Source organism: Ptychodera flava, chromosome 17, assembly GCF_041260155.1.
Source record: "Ptychodera flava strain L36383 chromosome 17, AS_Pfla_20210202, whole genome shotgun sequence".
NCBI classification, from domain to species: Eukaryota; Metazoa; Hemichordata; class Enteropneusta; family Ptychoderidae; genus Ptychodera; species Ptychodera flava.
The window spans coordinates 5,546,763-5,568,569 of NC_091944.1; the positions used below are offsets into that span (position 1 = coordinate 5,546,763).

General features: G+C 36.7%; 3 protein-coding genes across 10 annotated transcripts in view; 1 reads left to right on the forward strand and 2 right to left on the reverse strand.

Moving 5' to 3' along the window:
- Positions 1–21,807, forward strand: part of LOC139115230 (polycystin-1-like protein 2) — a 96,321-nt gene that overhangs the window by 23,129 nt on the left and 51,385 nt on the right. The window lies entirely within an intron of this gene.
- On the reverse strand, positions 802–6,583 carry LOC139115233 (ESX-1 secretion system protein EccA1-like). Its single transcript, XM_070677202.1, has 8 exons — positions 6,333–6,583; positions 4,775–4,863; positions 4,256–4,425; positions 3,130–3,221; positions 2,672–2,756; positions 2,088–2,131; positions 1,627–1,842; positions 802–986 (listed from the first exon to the last, which is right to left on the reverse strand). The coding sequence occupies exons 1-8, from the start codon at positions 6,439–6,441 to the stop codon at positions 886–888; spliced, it is 906 nt and encodes a 301-aa protein (XP_070533303.1). The 5' UTR covers positions 6,442–6,583; the 3' UTR covers positions 802–885.
- Positions 8,868–15,385, reverse strand: LOC139115231 (uncharacterized). The gene is made up of 5 exons (XM_070677199.1): positions 15,257–15,385; positions 12,266–13,546; positions 11,377–11,436; positions 9,744–9,873; positions 8,868–9,003 (listed from the first exon to the last, which is right to left on the reverse strand). The coding sequence occupies exons 2-4, from the start codon at positions 13,538–13,540 to the stop codon at positions 9,829–9,831; spliced, it is 1,380 nt and encodes a 459-aa protein (XP_070533300.1). The 5' UTR covers positions 13,541–13,546; positions 15,257–15,385; the 3' UTR covers positions 8,868–9,003; positions 9,744–9,828.

Consider the following 21,807-nt stretch of genomic DNA (forward strand, 5'->3'; position numbering starts at 1 on the left):
GCCCCTATGACAGTATGACTGGCCTCTGCCATGTTTTCAAACATGTTAACAGAACCCACACAGGGTACCAAATTCTGTCCATCTCACAGTGTTTGACAACTATAATTTGGATGATGACACTTGCAGCCATGGCCCTAATCCATGATATCTTATATCTGTTCTAGCTGACACCTGATAAGTGCACAATAAGATACAGGAGATTCATTAAAGTCAACATAGTCTATCTCACTGTTGATCTCAGCTGAACATGATAAGTCTGTGTCTCCTGATTCTTGCAGTCAATGGGAACTCTCTGATCTTCTACGTTGAAATGCTGGTCAGTCTGTGATTCTTTATTTAAAGATTCATGAGTGACACTCTCCATATATACACTCAGCTTTTCTTTAACATTACAAATATCTACTTTCTTTACTAAAAACAATTCTGTTATGTCTGATGGATCACACACCCTTTCATCAATGCTATCCTTTATGTAGTCGACAATTCGACCACAAAGTCCAGCATTTAACTGGCTTCGTACCCTGGAAGGAACACTATCAATCACTGAAATTATATCACTATCAAGATCACTTTCAAAGTGAAAGCCCTGCTTGAGGAGCTTTTTTGACACTATTTGTTTCAGGGTTTGGGAGGTGTACGGTTTAAAGATCCAAGGTTCCCTAAACCTTCTTAGCAGACCCTCGTTTGCAGACAGCAGCTTTTCCATTTCTGCCTTGTATCCAGCAAGAACAAACACTGGTGTGTCCCTCATGCTGTCACCATTGAGATAGTGCATGAGTGTGTTTATAATATCAACTCCAAAGTCCTTTGTTGACTTTCCTTTAAAAAGTGAATATGCCTCATCGATGAACATCATTCCGCCCGCAGCATCTTCAATGCGTTTCTTCATTTTTTTTCAGATTCACCAACATACTGTGCGACCACATTGTCTCTCTGTATTTCAACAACTTTCTCTTCCTTTAATATGCCTACATCATATAAGCATCCTGAAAATTGTAAGCAAACAGTACAGATCATGACACTGGTGTGAGGGATGTGTCTTTGTGTGTGATGTGTGTGTACACTGTTGTGGGCTTGATGTCTAAAGTAGAACTTTATTGTCTAAGAGTAAAGACTGTAATATATCACGTCATGGATGCTAAATCTGTGGAATGTGATTGTCAAGTCAGTATATTGACTCAAGGATGGAAGCGGACAGATGTTAGATAGTGTTGAAACACTACAAATGGCATGATGTTTAACTTGTTAGAACTATGCTTTTAGATCCAGACTTGTAATTGCATGTGTGTTTTAATTTCACAATTAAAAAGTGGAAAGGCAGATTACTAAAAGAAGAACATATTCAGGTGTAGAATGTATGACATATCGTTTTATGCAGTTGTGACAGAATATTTCTGGTTTTACTGCAATTCAGAAATATAAGTGAAATTTGTTTTCACACAGGTCTTTTCTCACATAAGGATTACTGAAGTGACTCTCTTTGAAATGATGACTGGGTGTTTATTTTGAAACTTATGATACACTTGTAATGATCAGTTGATATAAAAATCTAATATAGGTGTATCATTCATTTATTAACATTCATAGACTGTGTGAAATCTGAAATTAACACAAGAAAATACATACCTGCCAACAACCTAGCAAACATAGTTTTGCCTGTGCCTGGTGGCCCATAAAATAACAAATTTAGGGGCTCCTCTACTTGTTTCTTTATCTTGCTTCGCGCTCTGTTATTGATTGCTCTTACAGCTAGCTTCTCCACTTTTATCTTTAAATCTTCCATACCAACAACACATCCAAGTCTTCTACCCAAGCGTCTTCTGACAAATTCTCTACTCATGTCTTTTGTTATAGAAAACAAATAAACATAAAATGTACATATATGTAAGATGGGCTTTAAGACCGCAAATATACAACATTGCCAATACACCAGTAAAATCTCAACTGAACATTTCGCTGACACACATTTTTTTATGAGTCACAAATGACACACATGAGAGCAATGCATAGCAGAGAATAACACAGTTTTGATCAATGAAATATTCTGTTATCATACATGTACATTCAGGAATTATATTTACATGTACCTGATCCACTATTCCTATTACTGAGGTCAATAGAGTCTTGAAGTCTGTTGTGGCACAAAAGAAGGAAAGAAATTGTCAGTAATTGCTAGCCTAGTGTACTGGTATGTGCTTATATTGTACATCTAACTTGCTTTAACTACTTCAGAATGAAAGTTACGAATTAATTTTGCAGACACTAATCTTTAATATTCAGTGACAACCAATAGAGTCATGTAGAAAAAACAAGCATGTTGATAATCTATTTCAACAGCTCACCTAGGCAGATCTATACAAGTTACCAGAATAAGGGGCTTTGATTATTACTGACTTACATGTCAATTACACCCTACCATGTCTGAATGAAGAACACCGTATTAGAACATTGAGGTTACTTCTGTACATAATAGATTTACATGTATGTAAATGTTTTGGAAACACTGAACAAAATCTAGGTACTGTAGTTTTCATAATTCTCGCACTTTAGATGTTACATTTACAGTGTCATAACATGGAACAAGCTGGAAATAAAGAGTTTTTGTGTTCCATTGAATACAAATTAAGCTTATTGTGTTCAGTAAACCCAATAATCATGGAAATACATGTACCTTTCTTTCGCTGACTTCTTAGCAGCATCACTGAGCTTCAAAGGATGAGGACTAAAAATTCCAGCCTTTGAGTATATTGCTATTAGTAAGTAAATTAAGGAAGGAAAGTGATCCTCAAGGTAAAATATTAATCAAACTTATTCAACTGAGCAACTCTGATGATCAGATTTGGATATGATTTCACTTCACAAGTAAACAAGTACCAGTCTTCATTACTTTCAAAGTTACTGTATAATTCGGTTTTGACCAGTTCACTTCATATGCACCCATCATCGCTTGTGCATATATGTCATGAAAAGGTGAAAATCGTGTGGTATGCCATTGCTGGGTGAACTTTATTGTTTTAAGTATTGACCACTTTATAAAACCATTTCTCAATCACATTTTTATCATGTCCAACATAGTGACAGCCATTTGTGAAACAAGTATATGTCGGTGTAGCATGGGAAAAAGGATATCAACATTATCTTGTCGGTTACCTCCCTGTATGTACCTCAGAATACCAGGTGTCATGACAAATTGAGTGACACAATCATCATCATGCATGACCCTATGGAAAAAAAAGATAAAAGTAAACAATACTGGAAATCTTACATGTTTTAATTACATGTCAACGATAATGAGGATTAAAAAAATAAATATCATGAATTAGTTTTTTTCTCCAAACAGCAACTGAATTAAATGATCACACAGAAATCTAATTAATTTATTAATTATTGGCCAACGTAAATGATACTAAATTCAATAACCTGTACATCAAACTTATAATAAATATAATGTGTTTGTTTTTTGAAACTCACACTGTGCATGCATGGTCAGTTGCAGTTGCATAGAAATTGTAAAGTACCTCCAGGTTATCATTCTGATTTTTCTGGAATCGCTCATTTGAAACATGTTAATATAATATTCAAGACAATTTCAATGGATATCCTAACAATGCTGCACAGTGTAAGGTGAGGCCAATTTTTCACAATGTTGAATTTCATTTGGCATATAACAATATACAACATCTTTATTGTTATTTTTAAGGCTAAAGTCTATACTTGAGTAAGCTAGAAAAAAGCATTTTTTTCCCAATATTGTTTTGAATAATTTTATTTGTCTGGCAGATGGCTGAATGTGGACATTCATGACTGTTCAAACAATTTCCATAAAATTCAACTGAAAATGAATAGATCACTTAAAATTGTTTAAGAGTACATATACATAACCTTCAATTTAGACACTTGTACTTCGTGAATTTATATGGCACTATCTTACACTGTCATCATTTATGTACTTCAAGGGATACTGTAGTCGGAGCTGTGCTCAAAGGTCATATGGGACCCATAGGTGTACCACCTATGTAAACACTGTTCCAATTTAAGGTACGATAGTGATTGATGAAGGTTAATACATGTCTGACATATTTATGTACATCATATAATTTTAAATGTTGTAGCTATGATTATGAGGAGCATCTAGATATTGTCCACAAAATACATTGTCTGTAAACAAGAAACTTACACAGCTCAGCGGTTCCGACAACAGTTTCCCTTTAATCTATAAACACAAAATAAAACATAAAAGAAAGACCCCACATACCAGATATCAGACTCCAATCTTATTAACAACATGACATGGCCCCTTACTTCTGAATGTACCACAATGGCAGTGACTTCCATGACAGAAGATGACCAGTATGCGGGGAAATCTTGTGGAGACAACAATGCCTCAACAGCCATGAACCTTGGAATTTTTATGCTTCTATTATCCTGCCATATCAATAGAACAACACCAAACTTTTTCAATGACTCATGTTTAACAAGTTTATAGTTTGTTAGTTTGGATATTATACTGCAAAAGAAACCACTCTCCCATTTTGTTTGAAAACAGATGTCCCCATCTAAGAAAATCACACTTTTTTCAAGTGTCAATACTAATCTGCATAGTTGCATCTTGTAAATCTTTAATGTCTGCTCATCACAAAGGCACAGCTTGAAGTTGCAAAACTGCATAGTTCTCACCATATTTTGGTTTAATCAAATACATTCAACCTTCATCTTGATAACACTTTATAATTGCCTTGGCAATCACCTAGTACACAAGCCTACATGTACCTACCTTATTGCCATAACCATCATTTCTGTGTATCCCTAAAGACAATAAACTTGGTTCAGTAGCCCAAAAGTCAACATGCCTGACAGTGTCATCTACAATAAAGAAAGCAAACAAACAGAATCATTTTCTTCATCTCCAAATTTAATTGACTTAAAATCTTTTTCAGTTATCCTAGTTCTTTGAGGTCTGTGGGTGGTTGTCATGTGAAGATATATCTGAAATTACTGAAACAGCATCATTTTCAAACTTTGTCCGAGATAAATACAAACATGACTAATGAAAACAGTTATAATAACACTAACATTTTCAGTTATGGTAAGGATATAGGTAAAGAAAATATTGACCACATTGCTTGTAAACATCTTAATGGTACCCTGTTGCTGGCAACATGCTGCAAAGCTATAACTTACTTGCATTCATCAAATACACACTAAAAGTAATGTCTTTGTGAACATTGTTGGCTCAGTTGGTTTGCTGTATCCTTGAATGCTTTTGGGGTGGAATTTTATCCACCCAAAGTTTCCAAGGCAATGATAACACTGTTAGATCATGCTGTTGTTATTTGAATAAATGGCTAGCTTAAACATACATGTATACAAGTAGTTATTTATATATAGTATTGAATTACATGCAAACATCTACTGAAGAAAAAAGCTGCACCATTAACTTCACAAATTCTTGAAACATTTATCATGGAATATAATTGATATGCAAAAACCATGCATTTACTATCAACATAAATTTTTCATTACTTTGTCACCATTATGATATCTTCCAATATTACAGACAAATTACGTAATATTGCACATCTTTAAAAACCTGATATCATGCACAATTTTGTTCCAAAGCACAGATATATGAGAAATGTACCTATCTCTTTTCAAGAGTAATCGTGAAAATTAATGTGTCTAACAGATATTATTACATGCCTCACACATTTAACATTGCAGGTGCCATAAAGGATTCAAAGGTCACTCGATGATGATGTATTGGGCCGGAAAGTCATATCATTTCACTGAAAATGAACCATAACTATTTCTAACTTGACAACTTTGGGAAACAAAAATTATCAAATGATCAAATTATATGTTTTACATAGGAAACACTTTATTACAAATTTATGCACAAATTTTTTGAAAGCACACATTATTGATAAAAATATATCAACGCACTGTTCAATGACACAAATCATTCAAGTTTTTTCGATGGATTTTCATCTAACATGTTAACAAAATATATATTATTGTCATATGTGTGCAAGTCCAAAAAGTTTTGAGGGAAAATACTGTATGAGAGGCATGTAATTAAAAATTCACAACCCAAAAGAGGGACTACAGTATACATGTACATGTATGTACCCCAAAAAGGAGGAGACCACTTGGCCTTTTTACGTCACGCAAATGGTCACCTACTGTTGGGAACATATAGTACTATGTTTGGGCTATAACATATTTTATATCTTTTCATTTATGCTGTAACAATGATTAGTCCATCTAACTGCACTATTTCATGCAAAAATGTTTTCATAAGAATAATATAACCATATTAATTAAAATAATACCGGCAGAAAGCTCTGAAATGCCCATGGTCTCTGTTATTTCAACTTTGGTATTTGTGGGTACATCTCTCCATGTGTAAATGGTCCTATCTTTCAGGAACTTATTGAACATGCTGTCCAGAGAATCTCCACAAGATGGGTTTAAATTAACAATATACCAGGGATGTATCAATATATGTATAGGAAAACTATTACAACTAAGAGTCCCATGGCAACAAACATGAATGTCTGTGAGATGTCACCTTTTTCCTGTACATGGTATTGCCTCTTCTTGTATTTTTCAATATCGTATTATAAATGCACATATACCGTATATGCTGAGCTACCCTTTCTTTAAACGGCAGATGAACTGCATGAATTGCATGAACTGTCCTTTAATTTTCCATGTACAGTGGTATATGTCCCAATGCATTTCACAAAAAGGCAATATCATGAGCACACATTCTGAACCATCATCCTATACATTATACAATAAAAGGCACTGTTCGCGATCCCTGGGACCACCTTTGTTCTAGTCTGTAAGAGGATTATGGAGGTGTGATAGCCTTTTGCCTTCTATTGAAATTGTAATCTTGTGGGTAAATTTTCTGATGAGACAATCTGATGCTAACACAGCTGCCTTTAAAAAGAATCAATTGTACCTAGTTATAACTGAACTTCTCGAGAATAAATCAGATAAGATCATGAAGATTAACTAACCATCCTTTTATATTGTATCTAATTTCTTTACATACTAGTTGTGCTCAATGTGCATCAATAAAGACATCAGCAGAATAGAAATTAAAAGGATAAAAAGGCAACCTTATGGCCAAAATGACTCTGCTGTGTTACCGTTATGTAGAGAATAACTTTTTATGACATATGTATTGATGAAGAATGTGGAAATCTTTGATAGCTCATTTCAGGGTGGCCTCACAAAAAATGGCAAAAATAGCTGAACAAATACACAGGTGACGATGTCATCACAATTTCAACATATCACATTCAGATCATCTCAGAGAACATGTCAAGCAAAGCTATGAGACAAGTACATGTAGTTTTTTGAGAAACCAATTTTGTGACTAAAAGGGACAAAATTGCCTCAAAATTACAAATTGCAGATTTCATCACATATTTCAATATATTTTTGGACCAAGAAATTTCAAAAATTGCCCAAAAATACAAATTTGCATATTTCATCACAATTTGATCTAAATAATATGAATAAAGTCACTGATTCTTATGGACCTGCATACCACATATTAAAGCAGTCAGACTAGCCTTTAAGGATATTTTCCCCCAAATAGCGAAATGAGCCTCAAAACTACAAATTTGCATACTTAAGGTCATATTAAATGGGAGTGAACATTTTGAAGAAGCATTTTTGAATGTCAAAAGTTGATGAACACCGTACATCTGATGATGCCACACATCCACCTTTTACAAAAGCTCGGTATCGCTGACAGCCAAGCTAAAACCAGGATAGTGGGTATACATTTTTAACATACGTCCTTTCATTAAATGTCACCATATGTCCATATTATATTTGTGTTTATAAGTAGCTACCCATACTGCAGTCCTGATGCAGGTAAGTAAAGCTTACACATATTAATTGTCAGTTCACTAGCATCTCGGACAGTCAACCCCACAAAATCAAGCAAAGGATATGGCGACAAGTACAATCTTCAAACTCTTCATCATCTACTATCCACACTCGTCTCCTTGTGCCTGCCACTGTATTGTGTATTACCTCTGCTAAATGCTATAAACATGCAGATGAGTAAATGCGATCCATTCATGGGAAAAAGAAAACAAACAAGACTGAATCACTGCCATAACACTAAAACAAGTTGAGTTCAAAAAAGACGGTGAATCTTCAATTGCAACATTCAGTGTACAACAGAAACCTTCATTTCTGGTATAATTGTATCATGGGTAATTTGGCCCAAATATAGCATTCTCCAGTGAACAGGAGCAAACAAGTTGAAGGGTACTATAAACCCACTCAACTTGCTGAGCAAACACATAAACTTACATCGCTCTGTGCACGGTTCATTCATGCATCAATAGAGGGACCGTGCTCTGTGATCCATATTTTACACATTAGAGTATTGTCTATACTTGGAAGAGTATGTCTAAAGTAAATCAAGATATAATTGTAGACATGTATTGGCATGATCACTTTTTTATATATTGTAAAGTAATAAGTTCAAAAACGTGTACTTTTTGTCCAAAAGTAGAAATGCCAAGATAAGTCTTTGATTACCATCTACGGCTTTCCGACTATCAATTAGAGGGTCAGCTTGGTCACTGACCCAGTCTACTGGCTATCTATAACAAATATTGTCTGTGTAGGCAAGGAAGTATTGTCAATCCGGAATTAGACGTAAGGTAGGACACTGAGTTAAAATAGCAATACATCATTACATGTATGGTTAGCGAGACAAAATTCTTATTAGCACATCATCAGGACACAATATTGCTGCTGGATCAACAGACATTCACATAAGATAAAAGTGAAAGTATTAAACTGCACCTCATTTTCAGCAGACAAAGCTCTCAAGGTTTCTTCAAATAGTTCAGAGCAGTCAAAGCCATCTTGTCCAGCCATATCCAATGGCAAACACCTGATGAAGTTGGTCACAGCTGCTTGGTATTCATCCTCGCATTCATTGTCTCCAATCAATGAGAGAATCTACAAGCACATGAAAAAGACAGATATTGATACAAGACACACATAGATGTGATAAATTTGGAATTATGAGAATGTACATATTACCTTGACCAAGGAGAAAGTATATTTGTTGCTTTAATAGATGATCCTCATTGTTCACAGAAAGTTGGATACATTAGGAATGAAGGCCCTGTAAAAATGCATGCAGTTTTTTGAGGTCACTCACTTTTCATTCTTTTAAAACTGAAGTATAGTTGCGCGACTTGATTTCTTTCAGATGATATTAAATTTGAGTTGATTATTACCATGTTCTTCATCTATTTCAGTTATCTAGTATGTACATGTACCAAACAGGTGATGTCTCATGTAAATAAGAGTGATATTTACAAGTTATATTTTTAGTATTACTAAACAAAGTATGTTAAGTTTGAATTTTTGGTATTATATACAATCTAGTATCATTAAAATCATGTACATGTATGAAATATTTCTTGACTGTAGTTTAGTAAAGTGAATGTTGTACAATGTCATGTAAAATGTACCTGGCACAACTGATAACACATAATTTGAATCAGCATGAAAATCAAACTGGCTACATGGCACAGAAAAGTCCTTAAACAGGATTAATAACAATAGTATTATATAACACTGAGAAACAATTCAGCATGATTACAGAAGTTAATCATACAATATGTCTGTCTTCGAATAATGTGAAATAACTTTAAGAAAACTTATCCTGCAATAAAGATTACAATACTCACTTCTATCACAGCTTGGATAAATGTACTGCCAACAACCACCTCAGATAAATATTCCATTATGGGTTTATGCAGCATGCAATTAGCTTTATGACCACATTGACCGCGCAGTAATTGCCAGGATTTGGTAGACCTTTTGTGGTGAAACACAGACATATATATATTGTTATGATTTGAAGAGACAAATGACATATAAAACACATGCATGAACAATATGTCACATATTGATAGAATGTACACTTCAGGTATACAATTACACTATGGGTGTCATCAAACATTATTGGCTAGTGCTGTATGTACCTCATATGTAAGGGTAAAAGTTCAAAGTTATGATGTTGATGCTTGTGCAGAATTTCTTATAATTAAATTAAATTGCAAGTATTTGAATGGTCTTGTTTGCTATAAGACAATAATTACATGTAAAATATTGAAGTGATATTCATTACTTCTAAGGAAATACACTCTGAGCAAAAGTCAGTATCATTTTTCACATTACAGTAAGTTTGGCCCAATAAGCTTGGCAGAACAGAAAAATTTTACCTAATACAAAAGCAATAAACACAGTGATGTTGAGGAAATTAATTACAAGTAATGCAATGCAGATATAAACACTCAGACAGGCATATCCTCACACCTGCATTACTATACCACAAATTTAACATTTTAGTTCAGTTGTTGTCATGAAAAAAGACACATACCGGTATAGCTTTTCCTATCAACACTTACAGTTTGTGGTCTTACAAACTGTAACCCTTTATTAAAAAGTAACTGAGTTACATTTGCTGAATCAGGTATGTAACCTACATTGTAAATACATGGCCTGTTCAGATTGACAACTTTGCGTCGGCCTTAGGTCCGGACCTGGGCCGGGGCCGACGTAAAAAACCAATGTGGACATGCTGAGTCGGCCCTGGGCCGACACAGTTTGGTCCCGGTGAGAAGGGGGGGGGGAGGGGGGAGGGGGGAGTGGCCGACGCAAAATTTGGTCTGATGCAAATCGCCAGTGTGGACATGTTGCATCGGCCCTGGTCCCAGTTGACCAGGCTCGCCATGGATCAAAGTTGAACTAGTCACCCTATTCGCACAAAACAAACGACGTTTGAAACTAAAGTTTACACCTATCGAAAGTTTTCAATCCAGTCTTTACATTTTAATATCATCCCATGTACACAGAACTTCCCACCAACCTTTGTTCCGCAAATGAGACCATGTCATTCGATTCCACACTGCACGTAATAGACTAGAGAGGCATGTCAAAAATGCCGCGCACTGGTTATTTCTCCACCGCGGTCTTATATATACCATATGTTCATCCAATAAATAGTGAAGATCTCTCCGATGATTAAAAGGGTGAGTGGTAGTCATATTTGCCCTTCTTGTGCGTAAAAACGCAGGAAAATCATGAACAGTAGAAACAGCATGCCATTATTCAAATGCACCATTTTGAACTTTGACAGGTCAGAGGTCACAAAGGAAGGTAAAGTTACGTCGGCCCTAATTCTGGTACCGGTAAGTGTGGACACGGACCAAATTTAATCCCAAAAGGACAATTATTTTGCGTCGGCCCAAATTTCAGTTGGGTTGCCAATGTGAACAAGATAACTGTGTAGTACTTAACTAGGTTTTAATCACTTACCATAATCTTGAATCTTCTCTGCTTGTCAGCTCTAGTTATAATGTCTCGTAGAGTGACATCCTAAAAGTAAGAAAATATATAAGTTATTTGTGGTCCCACTGTTTTGCTATTGTAATCACCCTGTAAATGATAAGTGCAGATATGGAAATTAAAGGTGCATCAAAGTTAGAATAGGGCCCCAGAGTTTGAAGATCACTGCCTTGTATAAACTTAATTCAGTGCATCAATATACGTCAACATATTGACTTTAGGAAAAATATAAACCTAGCACTGACATGCTACCTCCTACTGGTATAATACTTCAACACAAAGAGGTAGTGTAAAATTAATGCTGATCCCTACTGCGACTGTAGGGAATTCTAACCCAAGCCAAATGATATACTATATCCGGTGATGTTTAACTACTCAAATTAACCTTGGTGTGCCAAAATAGTAAGATTTGTAAGTATAATTAGCTGGGTAAACATTACTTCAAGTCATTTTTGTTGACCAAAAACACTTGACATACTGGTAATATAAGAATGTCATATGAATTCAAAGATGATTCCCACAATAAAATAAAATAATGTAATGTGTAATGTGAGAAAAATAAACCAACATTTCTGTGCTGTTCGTCTCACTCTCTCGTTTTGGTCTTGAGTGAAACACACATTTGCCAACTCATGTAAGACATACAGTAACATCTCAGTAAATCAGAGTGTCAAGTAATTTTTTACTGCATTCAGGAAACATTTGTGCACACAATAACTTTTGAGTTTAATGGAAAACAGTTGTATGTATACTGGTACTGATGAAATGGTGAGGCAGCCTAATAGACATATGGCCTTACCAAAATGAGCTACATCTGTTATTCTGCACAAAATGCAAACTACTGATGTACAATACTTACATCCTGTTGGTTGCCCTTGTGTTTCTTTACATTTGTCAAAGCTTCAGGTTCTTGAAGAATGCTATCAGGACTGGGGGACCTTGACCTGCGCCTTGATGTAGTGGTAGATACATTATCTCGGGTGTTGGACGTGGTCGCTGATCTCATTGGTTCATTAGATTGTCTTTCTTCTCTGGACTGAGTAGTTTGACCAGCGATTACAGACAATGGGCATCGACCTTCTTCTCTGACCTGGGCAGTTTGACCAACCATTACAGGCAACAGGGGTTGTCCTTCTTCTCTGACCTGGGCAGTTTGACCAACCATTACAGGCAACAGGGGTTGTCCTTCTTCTCTGACCTGGGCAGTTTGACCAACCATTACAGGCAACAGGGGTTGTCCTTCTTCTCTGACCTGGGCAGTTTGACCAACCATTACAGGCAACAGGGGTTGTCCTTCTTCCCTAGCCCGAGTCTGCACATCATGATCTTCAACAGAAGACAATGGATGATGGGCAGCAATGGTGCTTTCATCTTGGTTGAGCTGTGAAGGATTGTTTTCTGTCTCAGTAATATCAACAAAATCAATACTGCTGTTCACAGTGGACTGGATGGACTGGACTGATGTGTCTACTTCTTCAGTCACTTCACTAGTACCGGTATGTGTACCTTCAATGGTTGAAGATCTCAAGGCAGATGGATGGTTGATACTTACTACCGGTAATGGTCCTTCGCTTTCATTTGAGGGGTCATCATGCTCCGTGTCAAGCATTACATAGACCGTTTTGGCGTAGGTCTTGGTGTCCCATAGTGCTTTTGCACTGAATTTAAATGAGGGTGAGGCTATTCTTAATTGGACAGCGCCCCCGCGGTGTGGCACATTGACAAATTTAAATTTGCCAATGTAGTCTGGATATGACAGATTTATCATGTTCTGAATTTCTTGCTCTGTCTTTTTTTCATTCCATTTACTTTCCAATGAGATATCACCTCTCAACAGGTAGCTTCCATCCCAGCAATGCATACTCCCTGCACTATCTGTGATGACCTCTTCATTGTACTTAAGCACACACAGTTTCATATTATAAGTTTTAGATTTGGGAATATACTGAAAATGTGCAGATCGAGGAAATACCGGTACACTGCTTTGTTTTCTCGAAATGGATGGTGGATTTCGTGACATGGTATTTTGTGATGGTGCTGGACTTCGTTGCGTTGAACTTCCTCGGAAGAGGTTGTTTACAGCTGTTCTGATTTCCTGTGAATCCATTTCATCCAATATGCTTGGTATATCCATGATCTGCTGAAAAGTTTTGCCATAGATAAATAAATAAATAAATAAATATAAAATAATTTAAACAATATTTGCCAAATTATTCATCAACAAGTAATATTTCATAACACAATTTAACTTTATTATTGGCTTGGAGGTCTTTGGTTGTGTTCCTGTAGAAACCATTACCAACATGTTAAACTCTTACTTGCATTCAATTGAGCAAGTGTACACTTCCGCTGTTCATTAGCATATTTTTGGTAAATAATTGTAACCCTGGTTATATGATCGTAGCCTAAGTCATGTGATAAGTTTACCGCGTGTTGCAGAGTGTGACGACACACGTATGGAATTTCAGAATTATCAGTTTTTACTGACAAGAAAAAATAAAAGACAACGTGGTTCAGATTTTGTGACTGTCACGCTTATAGATGAGATCCATTAAATGAATGACTAGTATTTTAAACTCTTGTGTTTCCATTTGTGTTGCCGAATTGTATGGAGGACAAGGGAGTTGACATGTACGTGTCACTGAGTGTCAGCGTCACAGGCGTGATGTTTTCTGGGTAGTTCTATAAGTGTAGTTTATTCTACGTTCCGACGTTCTCTTCCATAGCCTAATCACTAAGGTAAGAAACAGAATTATCCGGCCTGCAAAGAAAACTTCCCTTTCTTGTCGAAAAATAAACACAAATCCTACAGTCAGTTACCTCGGTCGACGTGGAAGGCTCTCTACTGTCCAAAAAACATTCATGTCACCATCAAATGAAAACTTTATGAGAAATCTGCCACGATTTGTAATAACGCAACTCATTAATGGACGGTGTCTGCACATAGAAAGTGGTGAATCTCAGTCTGATGCCGTTACAACGACCATCGCCCTTTATGTGAATGAACTTGGAATGAGAACATGGAAATTAGCACAGTCGCTTGGTGGGCTATTCAGCTCTAGGACTATTCGCCCAATAGACAAGTGTACAGAAGCGAGAAACACCTCAAGTCAGGAAATGAAATGGCTATTTTCTGAAATAAAAGATGGGTGCACATTTACAATGATACTTAATGATAATTATCGAAGGTTACATGATAGATGAACTTGCTAATTTTCACAGTGAAATCGGACACAGAATGTGACATGGCCTGGTTTTTATCCATTCTGTTTCCAGACTAGAGGTATTTCTCGCTTCTGTACACTCGTCTATGGGGCGAATAGTCCCAGAGCTGAATAGCCCACCAAGCGACTGTGAAATTAGTAATATAAAACACTTGAACACGCTACCAAGTTCCATGTTTCTGCGTTTACAATCACACGCCCTGTCCAAGCGCTTTCATGTTCACTTCAGTCAATTTAATGCCAAAGAATAACAATGCACGTATAGCTGCAATGGTCATAGCCCTGCGTAGAGGTCTGTGTGTTCCCGGCGTTATACGGCCACGAGGCCGTATAACACAGACCTGTACGCAGGGCTACAATGCTCAGTGTTTAGCTCTGGGTTTTGCCCTGGGTATATGTGCGTCGGACGGTGCGGCCCGCATTTCCTGACCGTTTGGACCCCTGAGCTAGCTGTAGCTCTAATTTGTAATTTTTCCGTCTGACCATGGTCCGACCAACATACCGTACCCAGGCCAAACACAGCACTGCATCATCTGAGCTGCATGCAGTGCAGTGGCGCACCTACATTACTAAATGGCCATGGCCGTCTGCGGTTAAACGACAACAGCGTACAACAGCGTACTTACCTTCAATGTGTATAGATATTCGATGCCATACTAAAACCTCTTGGCTCAGCCTGGCTTTCGTAGTGTTTTGTAAAATAAGAGCCAGGGCGTGACACTCTCAACGCCCACCAGCGCCTCATACCATCAATACAGAGAAGGAATGGGTAAAAACGCGCATGGTCGCACGAAATTCACGTGAACTATACTTTGACGTCACCAGCTTCCCAAGGTGCAGTGGTTTTTTTTTTTTTTTTTTTTTTTTTTTTTTTTGCTGTATTCGTTTTTTTTTTTTTTTTTTTTTTTTTTGACGGGACACTCTTTTTCAGGATAAGGCCAGATTTTATCTAGTGCGTCAACAACTGTCTTTTTAATTCCAGTTTTCCCTTTTTTTTATATAATTTTAATTTTTGTTTCTGTGTTTTTTTCGTTTTTTTTGTGTTATATACTTTTTATCGAAAAGATCTGCTATTATTTCCTGAGTGGTGTTGTCTTCATTTTGTTTTTGTTTTAATATTTTAGTTTCGAAAACTCATCGCACTCTTTTTGCGCTCAACACAAACGCACGTTATTGACGTAAATAGGTACGGGATGACTTTTTCTAACATCGTCGATAACATAATTCCTTTACTTAGGCCTATATATGTGATTGCTTCCTCACGACGTTTGAAAAAGTCACTAACAATTTATAATTTTACGCAACTTTAAATTTTTAATCACATTTTCTTTTCTTTTTTTTTGTTTCTTTACTTTTTATTCAAAAGCATTATTTCAATCGTGAAAGACATGTTTTTTATATTTCTAAATTTTTGCCATCTTTTTCTGCTTATCTCACTCATATTTTAAATTGAAGGATATTTTAATGCTATTTTTATGAAAAGGTACATTAATAAAATGCAATGATATGGACGAAAGAACTTTTTTCTTTATTATTCATACACGTTTAAGACTTTTTTAGAAAGAACATTTGACAGTTTATTTTTACTCAATGACGATAAATATTTTTGAAACATTTGGCGCGCCGTAGTGTGCGTGTATATGCATTTACGCAAGCTCAAGGTGGTCACCAAATATGGTGTTCCACAAGGCTGACAAGGAACTGTGCTTGGCCACGTTACACGTAATGTTTACACACTGTACAGCACCACTTATTTGTACTTAATTGAATTATCACGTCTACAAGACACAAACAAGACAGAAGTTGTTCTCTTCTCGTCACGTTTGAAGTTTAATTGGACAAAGCTAGATATTGTCAGAATCGGCAATTGTGACATCATTCCTTCAGTGTCAGTCTGGAATCTCGGTGCTATTTTGAGTCAGGATGGTTGCATGTCTGACCATGTTAATATGTTGTGCAGAAACGGTTTCTTTTTTTATAAATTAACTAGCTGAGATCCGTAAATAGCTTGATAGATCCACAAGCGAAAAACTAGTCCATGCATTTGTGACATTCCAACTATACATTACTGTAACAATCTTTGCATTAGTTTTCCTAACGACCAACTTACTCGACTGCAGTCTCTTCAGTATACCGCAGCGAGATTAGTTTCTCGTGCGCGTAGGTTTGATCGTATCTCAACCATACTGAAAGATTTTCATTGAATAGATGCCCGCATTAAATTTAAAATACTATTGTTGACTTTAAAAATTTTTCATGAAAACACATCTTTTTAATTGAGAGATTTGGTTAAATTATATGTACCGGCGAGAGACGTGTGTTACGTCTAATGAGAAATTACATTCAACACCACTTCGTGGCAATTTCAACAAGATATATGGTCAGAGAGTGTTTTCTGTTTGTGCGCCCGCACTTTGGAATGATTTGCCGTTGGAAATTAAAGCAGCTACAAGTATTGACTGGTTTGAGTACAATTTGAAAACTTAAGCTTTTACTTTGTAATTTTTATACTGCTTTCATTTAATTTTTGTTGTTTTTATTCAGTGATTTTTCTCTTTTTGCTTCATATGTGGTGGTTGTATACTGAGCTGTGATGAAACGTATGTGAAGTTCATTTCAAACAAATTCTTAATAATAAAAATCAACAGTTTTGTATGGAACTAGGAAGAAAATAGTTATGGTGTCGATATTAAAATATTGTCTCCTCGTCCGATTATAAACATTTTAACCAGTTTGTGATGGTGGCGAATTCGAATGTGACGGAGGGATATGTTTGCCCGATATTTACATGTGTGACGATTATTCCGACTGCCTTGATGAAAGCGATGAGTTTGACTGTGGTAGGTTAAATATACCGTGGCCAAAAACGACACTAAACGGCTTCAGTTTGTAATTTCGTCGTTCTGTTTTGACCTGCCTTCTTCAGTTTGTGATTTCGTCATTCTGTATAACCAGAGTCGTTCTGTTTTGATAAGCGCTTTTCTGTTTGTAATTTCGTTCTTCTGTTTGACCTGAGTGCGTCGTACTGTTTGATCTGCACTCTTCAGATTGTAATTTCCACGTTCTGTCAAGGGCACTCCGTCATATTGAATTGATATTCTACGTAAACTAATGTATGATAATACGAACTTGATAACAATCGTATGCTTTATTTCCATGTTAGACGAAAATCAGTTGAAAAACTAGAATGTTTATTACATGCCTCATATCAAACGTCACGCGCGCCATAGGATTCCATGGTAACTCGTTGATGACGTTGTGGGCCGCATAAAGTGAACCGGGTTTATTTTCAACTTGACAACTTCGGGATATCAAAATTATGAAATGATATGTTTTACATACAAAATAATGTTTTTACAAAATTATGCAAAAAAAGTTCAACAGAGTACTTGACAGTGATTTAAATATATCAATGCGCCGTTTGATGATAAAAATCGTTCTATTTTTTCAACAGATTAACATGGAAATAAAGCATATGGTTGTCATTCGTATGGGAACTCAAAAATGTAGAATGAAAACTGTGAGACAGGCATGTAGTTAATATATTATAGCCCAAACAAGGGACTATGTACCCTCGAAGCAGGAGACCATTTGCCCGACGTAAGGAGGGCAAACGGTCACCTATCCTCGGGCACATAGTCCCATGTTTGGACTATAATATATAATGTACGCATACGTATGCTTGCGTGACCTGCGCTCTGTCGTCTCACATATACACATTGGGCTGTCAATAAGCCCCTTACAGTTACGTGGACCAGCTTTCTATACCCATGATGCTTTGTGAAACGAGCGTTCCGCCTACTATTTAACACAGGTCTGCTATAGTACGATTAATTTTCGCTTGTTATCTGACTTATTCTGTCGAAAAAGTAAGCTGATTAGTCATTTTGTAATTGTCAATCTATTTGAAAACTGTGGAATATAAAGTTCGCCAATTATTTACAGTTTTATGAAAATCCGGAAGAAATTTGGGTCGTTCTAATTTGTTTACATCTACGGATGTTGATCACAATAATTGGCTGTTGCTTTTGACAAGGGATTTACACGCAAAAGTATACAATAATATTACCCCATTACTGCCGTCAAAGTGAATGTCGAGGCTGCAATGAACATGTAAAGATTAGGAATAAAAGCACTGGTGATTTTAATATATACAGACAAAATCCATTGAACAAAATTTTTTAGCTCGGAGACAAATGGGAACCTCCATTCAAACACGTAAAACTTGACACGAGACAGTGGTAATTATTGGACCAGAACACCAGTCTCGCGTTAGTTGAAGGAGACATGTCCTGAAGGTGTCTCGTGTAAAGTTTTCGTTGCAACTACACGAATCTAAATTTTGCAAAATCAGGAATACTTGCTACATCTGCACTGACCGCAGATGTAAACAAACGCGAATCCTATAAACATTTTTTTCAGATTTCCGTAAAATTGTTGAGCAATTGGCAAACAGTTGCATCAAACAGCTATAAATACATCGACATATGAAATATGACTGCGCATCTCGCATTTCTTCGCAGAATGAGTCTGAAAAGACGCGAAAAATGAATCTGACTATTGCAGACCTGTGTTAAAGAATAGCCGATACGCTCAGGCTCGAAGTGGTGTCCTCAAAGCAGTGAGTTTCGTAAAGCATCATGGGTATAGAACGCTGGTCCACGGAACTGTAAAGGGGTTTATGCCTTGTTGGGATTCTTTATATTCCACTTACGCGTTTCCATTCCACACGGCTTCAAAAAGTTTAGAGTCTGTAAAAAATAAGGTTAAATACATCAGGTAACTGGAACAACAGGATTTATATCCTCGGCGTGATCATCATTGTCGCGCTCAGGTTAATAAATGACTTTCATTAACCTGTGTGCGTTCAACCGATGATTCAGCATTGTTTGCTCTCAACATTAATTTTATTCTAATTTGCATCACAACAGCACGCTCCGGTAATTCATCACACAAACTGTTTTCTTCATCTCCAATATTGTTGCTTGATGCGTGTTTCATTTTGTCTTTACTTCGTGATCAGGGATCTTACAATACTGTAACACTCTTCAAGCTACTTGCATTTACGATCATCACGACAGGCTGTCACATGGTTTAAATTTAAATATATTCATATCCCAAATGATGGCAAAACATTTATTAGTTGTAAGTAGCTGTATGTCTCCAGAGTTTCAACATACCATATTACTACTCAAGGTAGTGAAAGACTTAAAGTTTTGCTGAACCTTTCATCAACGAAACTTTCAACTGTTCTCTCACCAAATCAAAATAAAAAATAGGGTACTAGAGAAACAAATTACTTGACATGAATTTACCGATATTTAAAATTCAAAATGGCCGCCATCACTGTGATTTGGTGAGAGAACGGTTAAAAGTTTCATTGATGAAAGTTTTAGCAAAACTTAAAAGTCTTTCACTTTCGAGGCACATACTACATTAAGTAGTAATATAATGTGTTGAAACTCTGAAGACATATAGCTACTTAGAACTAATAAAATTTTTCCCATCGTCTGGGTTATGAATATATTTAAATTAAACCATGTGACAGCCTGTCGTGATGATCGTAAACGCACGTAGCTTGAAGAGTGTATTGTTAGATCTTTGATCACGAAGTAATGGACAAAATGAAACACGCATCAAGCGACAATATTGGAGATGAAGAAAATAGCTTGTGTGATGATGTACCGGAGCCTGCTGTCGTGGTGCAAATTAGAATAGAATTAATGTTGAGATCAAACAATACTGAATCATCGGTTGAACGCACGAGGGTTATAAAGTCACTACTGAGCGTGCGAATGATTATCACGCCGAGGAAATAAATCCTGTTGATCCAGTTACCTGATGAACTTATTTTTTATCGAATCTAAACTTTCTAGACCTGTGCAGTATGGAAACGCGTAAGTGGAGTATTATTATATTACCATACCAGTATATTGATGGCGCAAATACAGCGATCTGATTGGTCGAGACATATCATAGAAAGAGCCGTGGTACATTCGCGATATACCACGGTGAGCTTACGCACGCGCTCTCGACAAGTGCAAAAATTCTTTTTTGACGTTCCACGCCAGAATTTCAATATACTGTTATGATAAAATGACAATAAATCACACCAAGCGACGGTGTACCACTCAGTTTTGACCAGTTCACCTCATGTATGTACTCGCTTTCGCTCGTGCATATAGGTCTTGGACTGGTCAAACTCTCATGGTATACTGTCGCTGGGTGTGTTTAATTGCATGATTATAGCCCAAACATGGGACTATGTGCCCGAGGGTCTTGGTGAACATTTGTCCGATAAATGGTATCCTGCTACGAGGGTACATAGTCCCTTTTTGGACGACAGTGTTTTTATTACATGCCTTTCTTACACAGTTTTCTCTCAAAATATTTAGATTTATTAGCAAATAATAATCAAATGCTTTATTCCCATCTATGACGCAAAGCGGTTTAAAATGGAACGATTTCATCATCATCGTTACTGTTCTGCGGTTTGTCAGTTTTTTACGCAAAATTTCAAAAAACCAGATTTCCTATGCAAAACATGAAATTTCAACATTTTTACATCCAAAAGTTGTCAAGTTGAAAATAGTTCCGGTTCACCTTCAGTCAAACGTCAACGAGGAGTTACCATTGAATCCTATGGAGCACGCGACGCTCGATATACCAGGCATGTAATAAAAAGAATCCCTTGAAAGTATTGACAGTCCAGTGTGTATATGTGCATGGGACGACAGAGTGCAGGTTGCGCGAGCGTACGTATGCGTACATACATTAATGTTGTACCATGTTAGCAACGAAAGAATGCGGCCGTTGTGGCCACTTGCATTGTGACGTTCATGTAGCCAAAGTCCGACCGAGATCTGGCAGGTGCAGCAAACGGAGTTGTTCATCGAAAAAGTTATTTCGGTAGAAATTTTTGAAGGCAGGGGAAATTTTAATTTTGCTTGGGCAGGGGACATATTTTTAGGTGGCAGGGGAGCAAATTTTAGTTTTTTTCTTTGTCGGGCAGGGCAGATAGCGGTTGATTGTCCCGGGTACAGGACTTGGCGAAAAACGAGGGAAGAGGGGAAGCTACAGGGGAAGTTGAGCCATGGTGTTTCCGGTAGAGGGCCACTGCAGTATGTGTCTGCATGAGAATGTTAATTTTCAGGGGATTTTTTTTCACAGGGCAGGG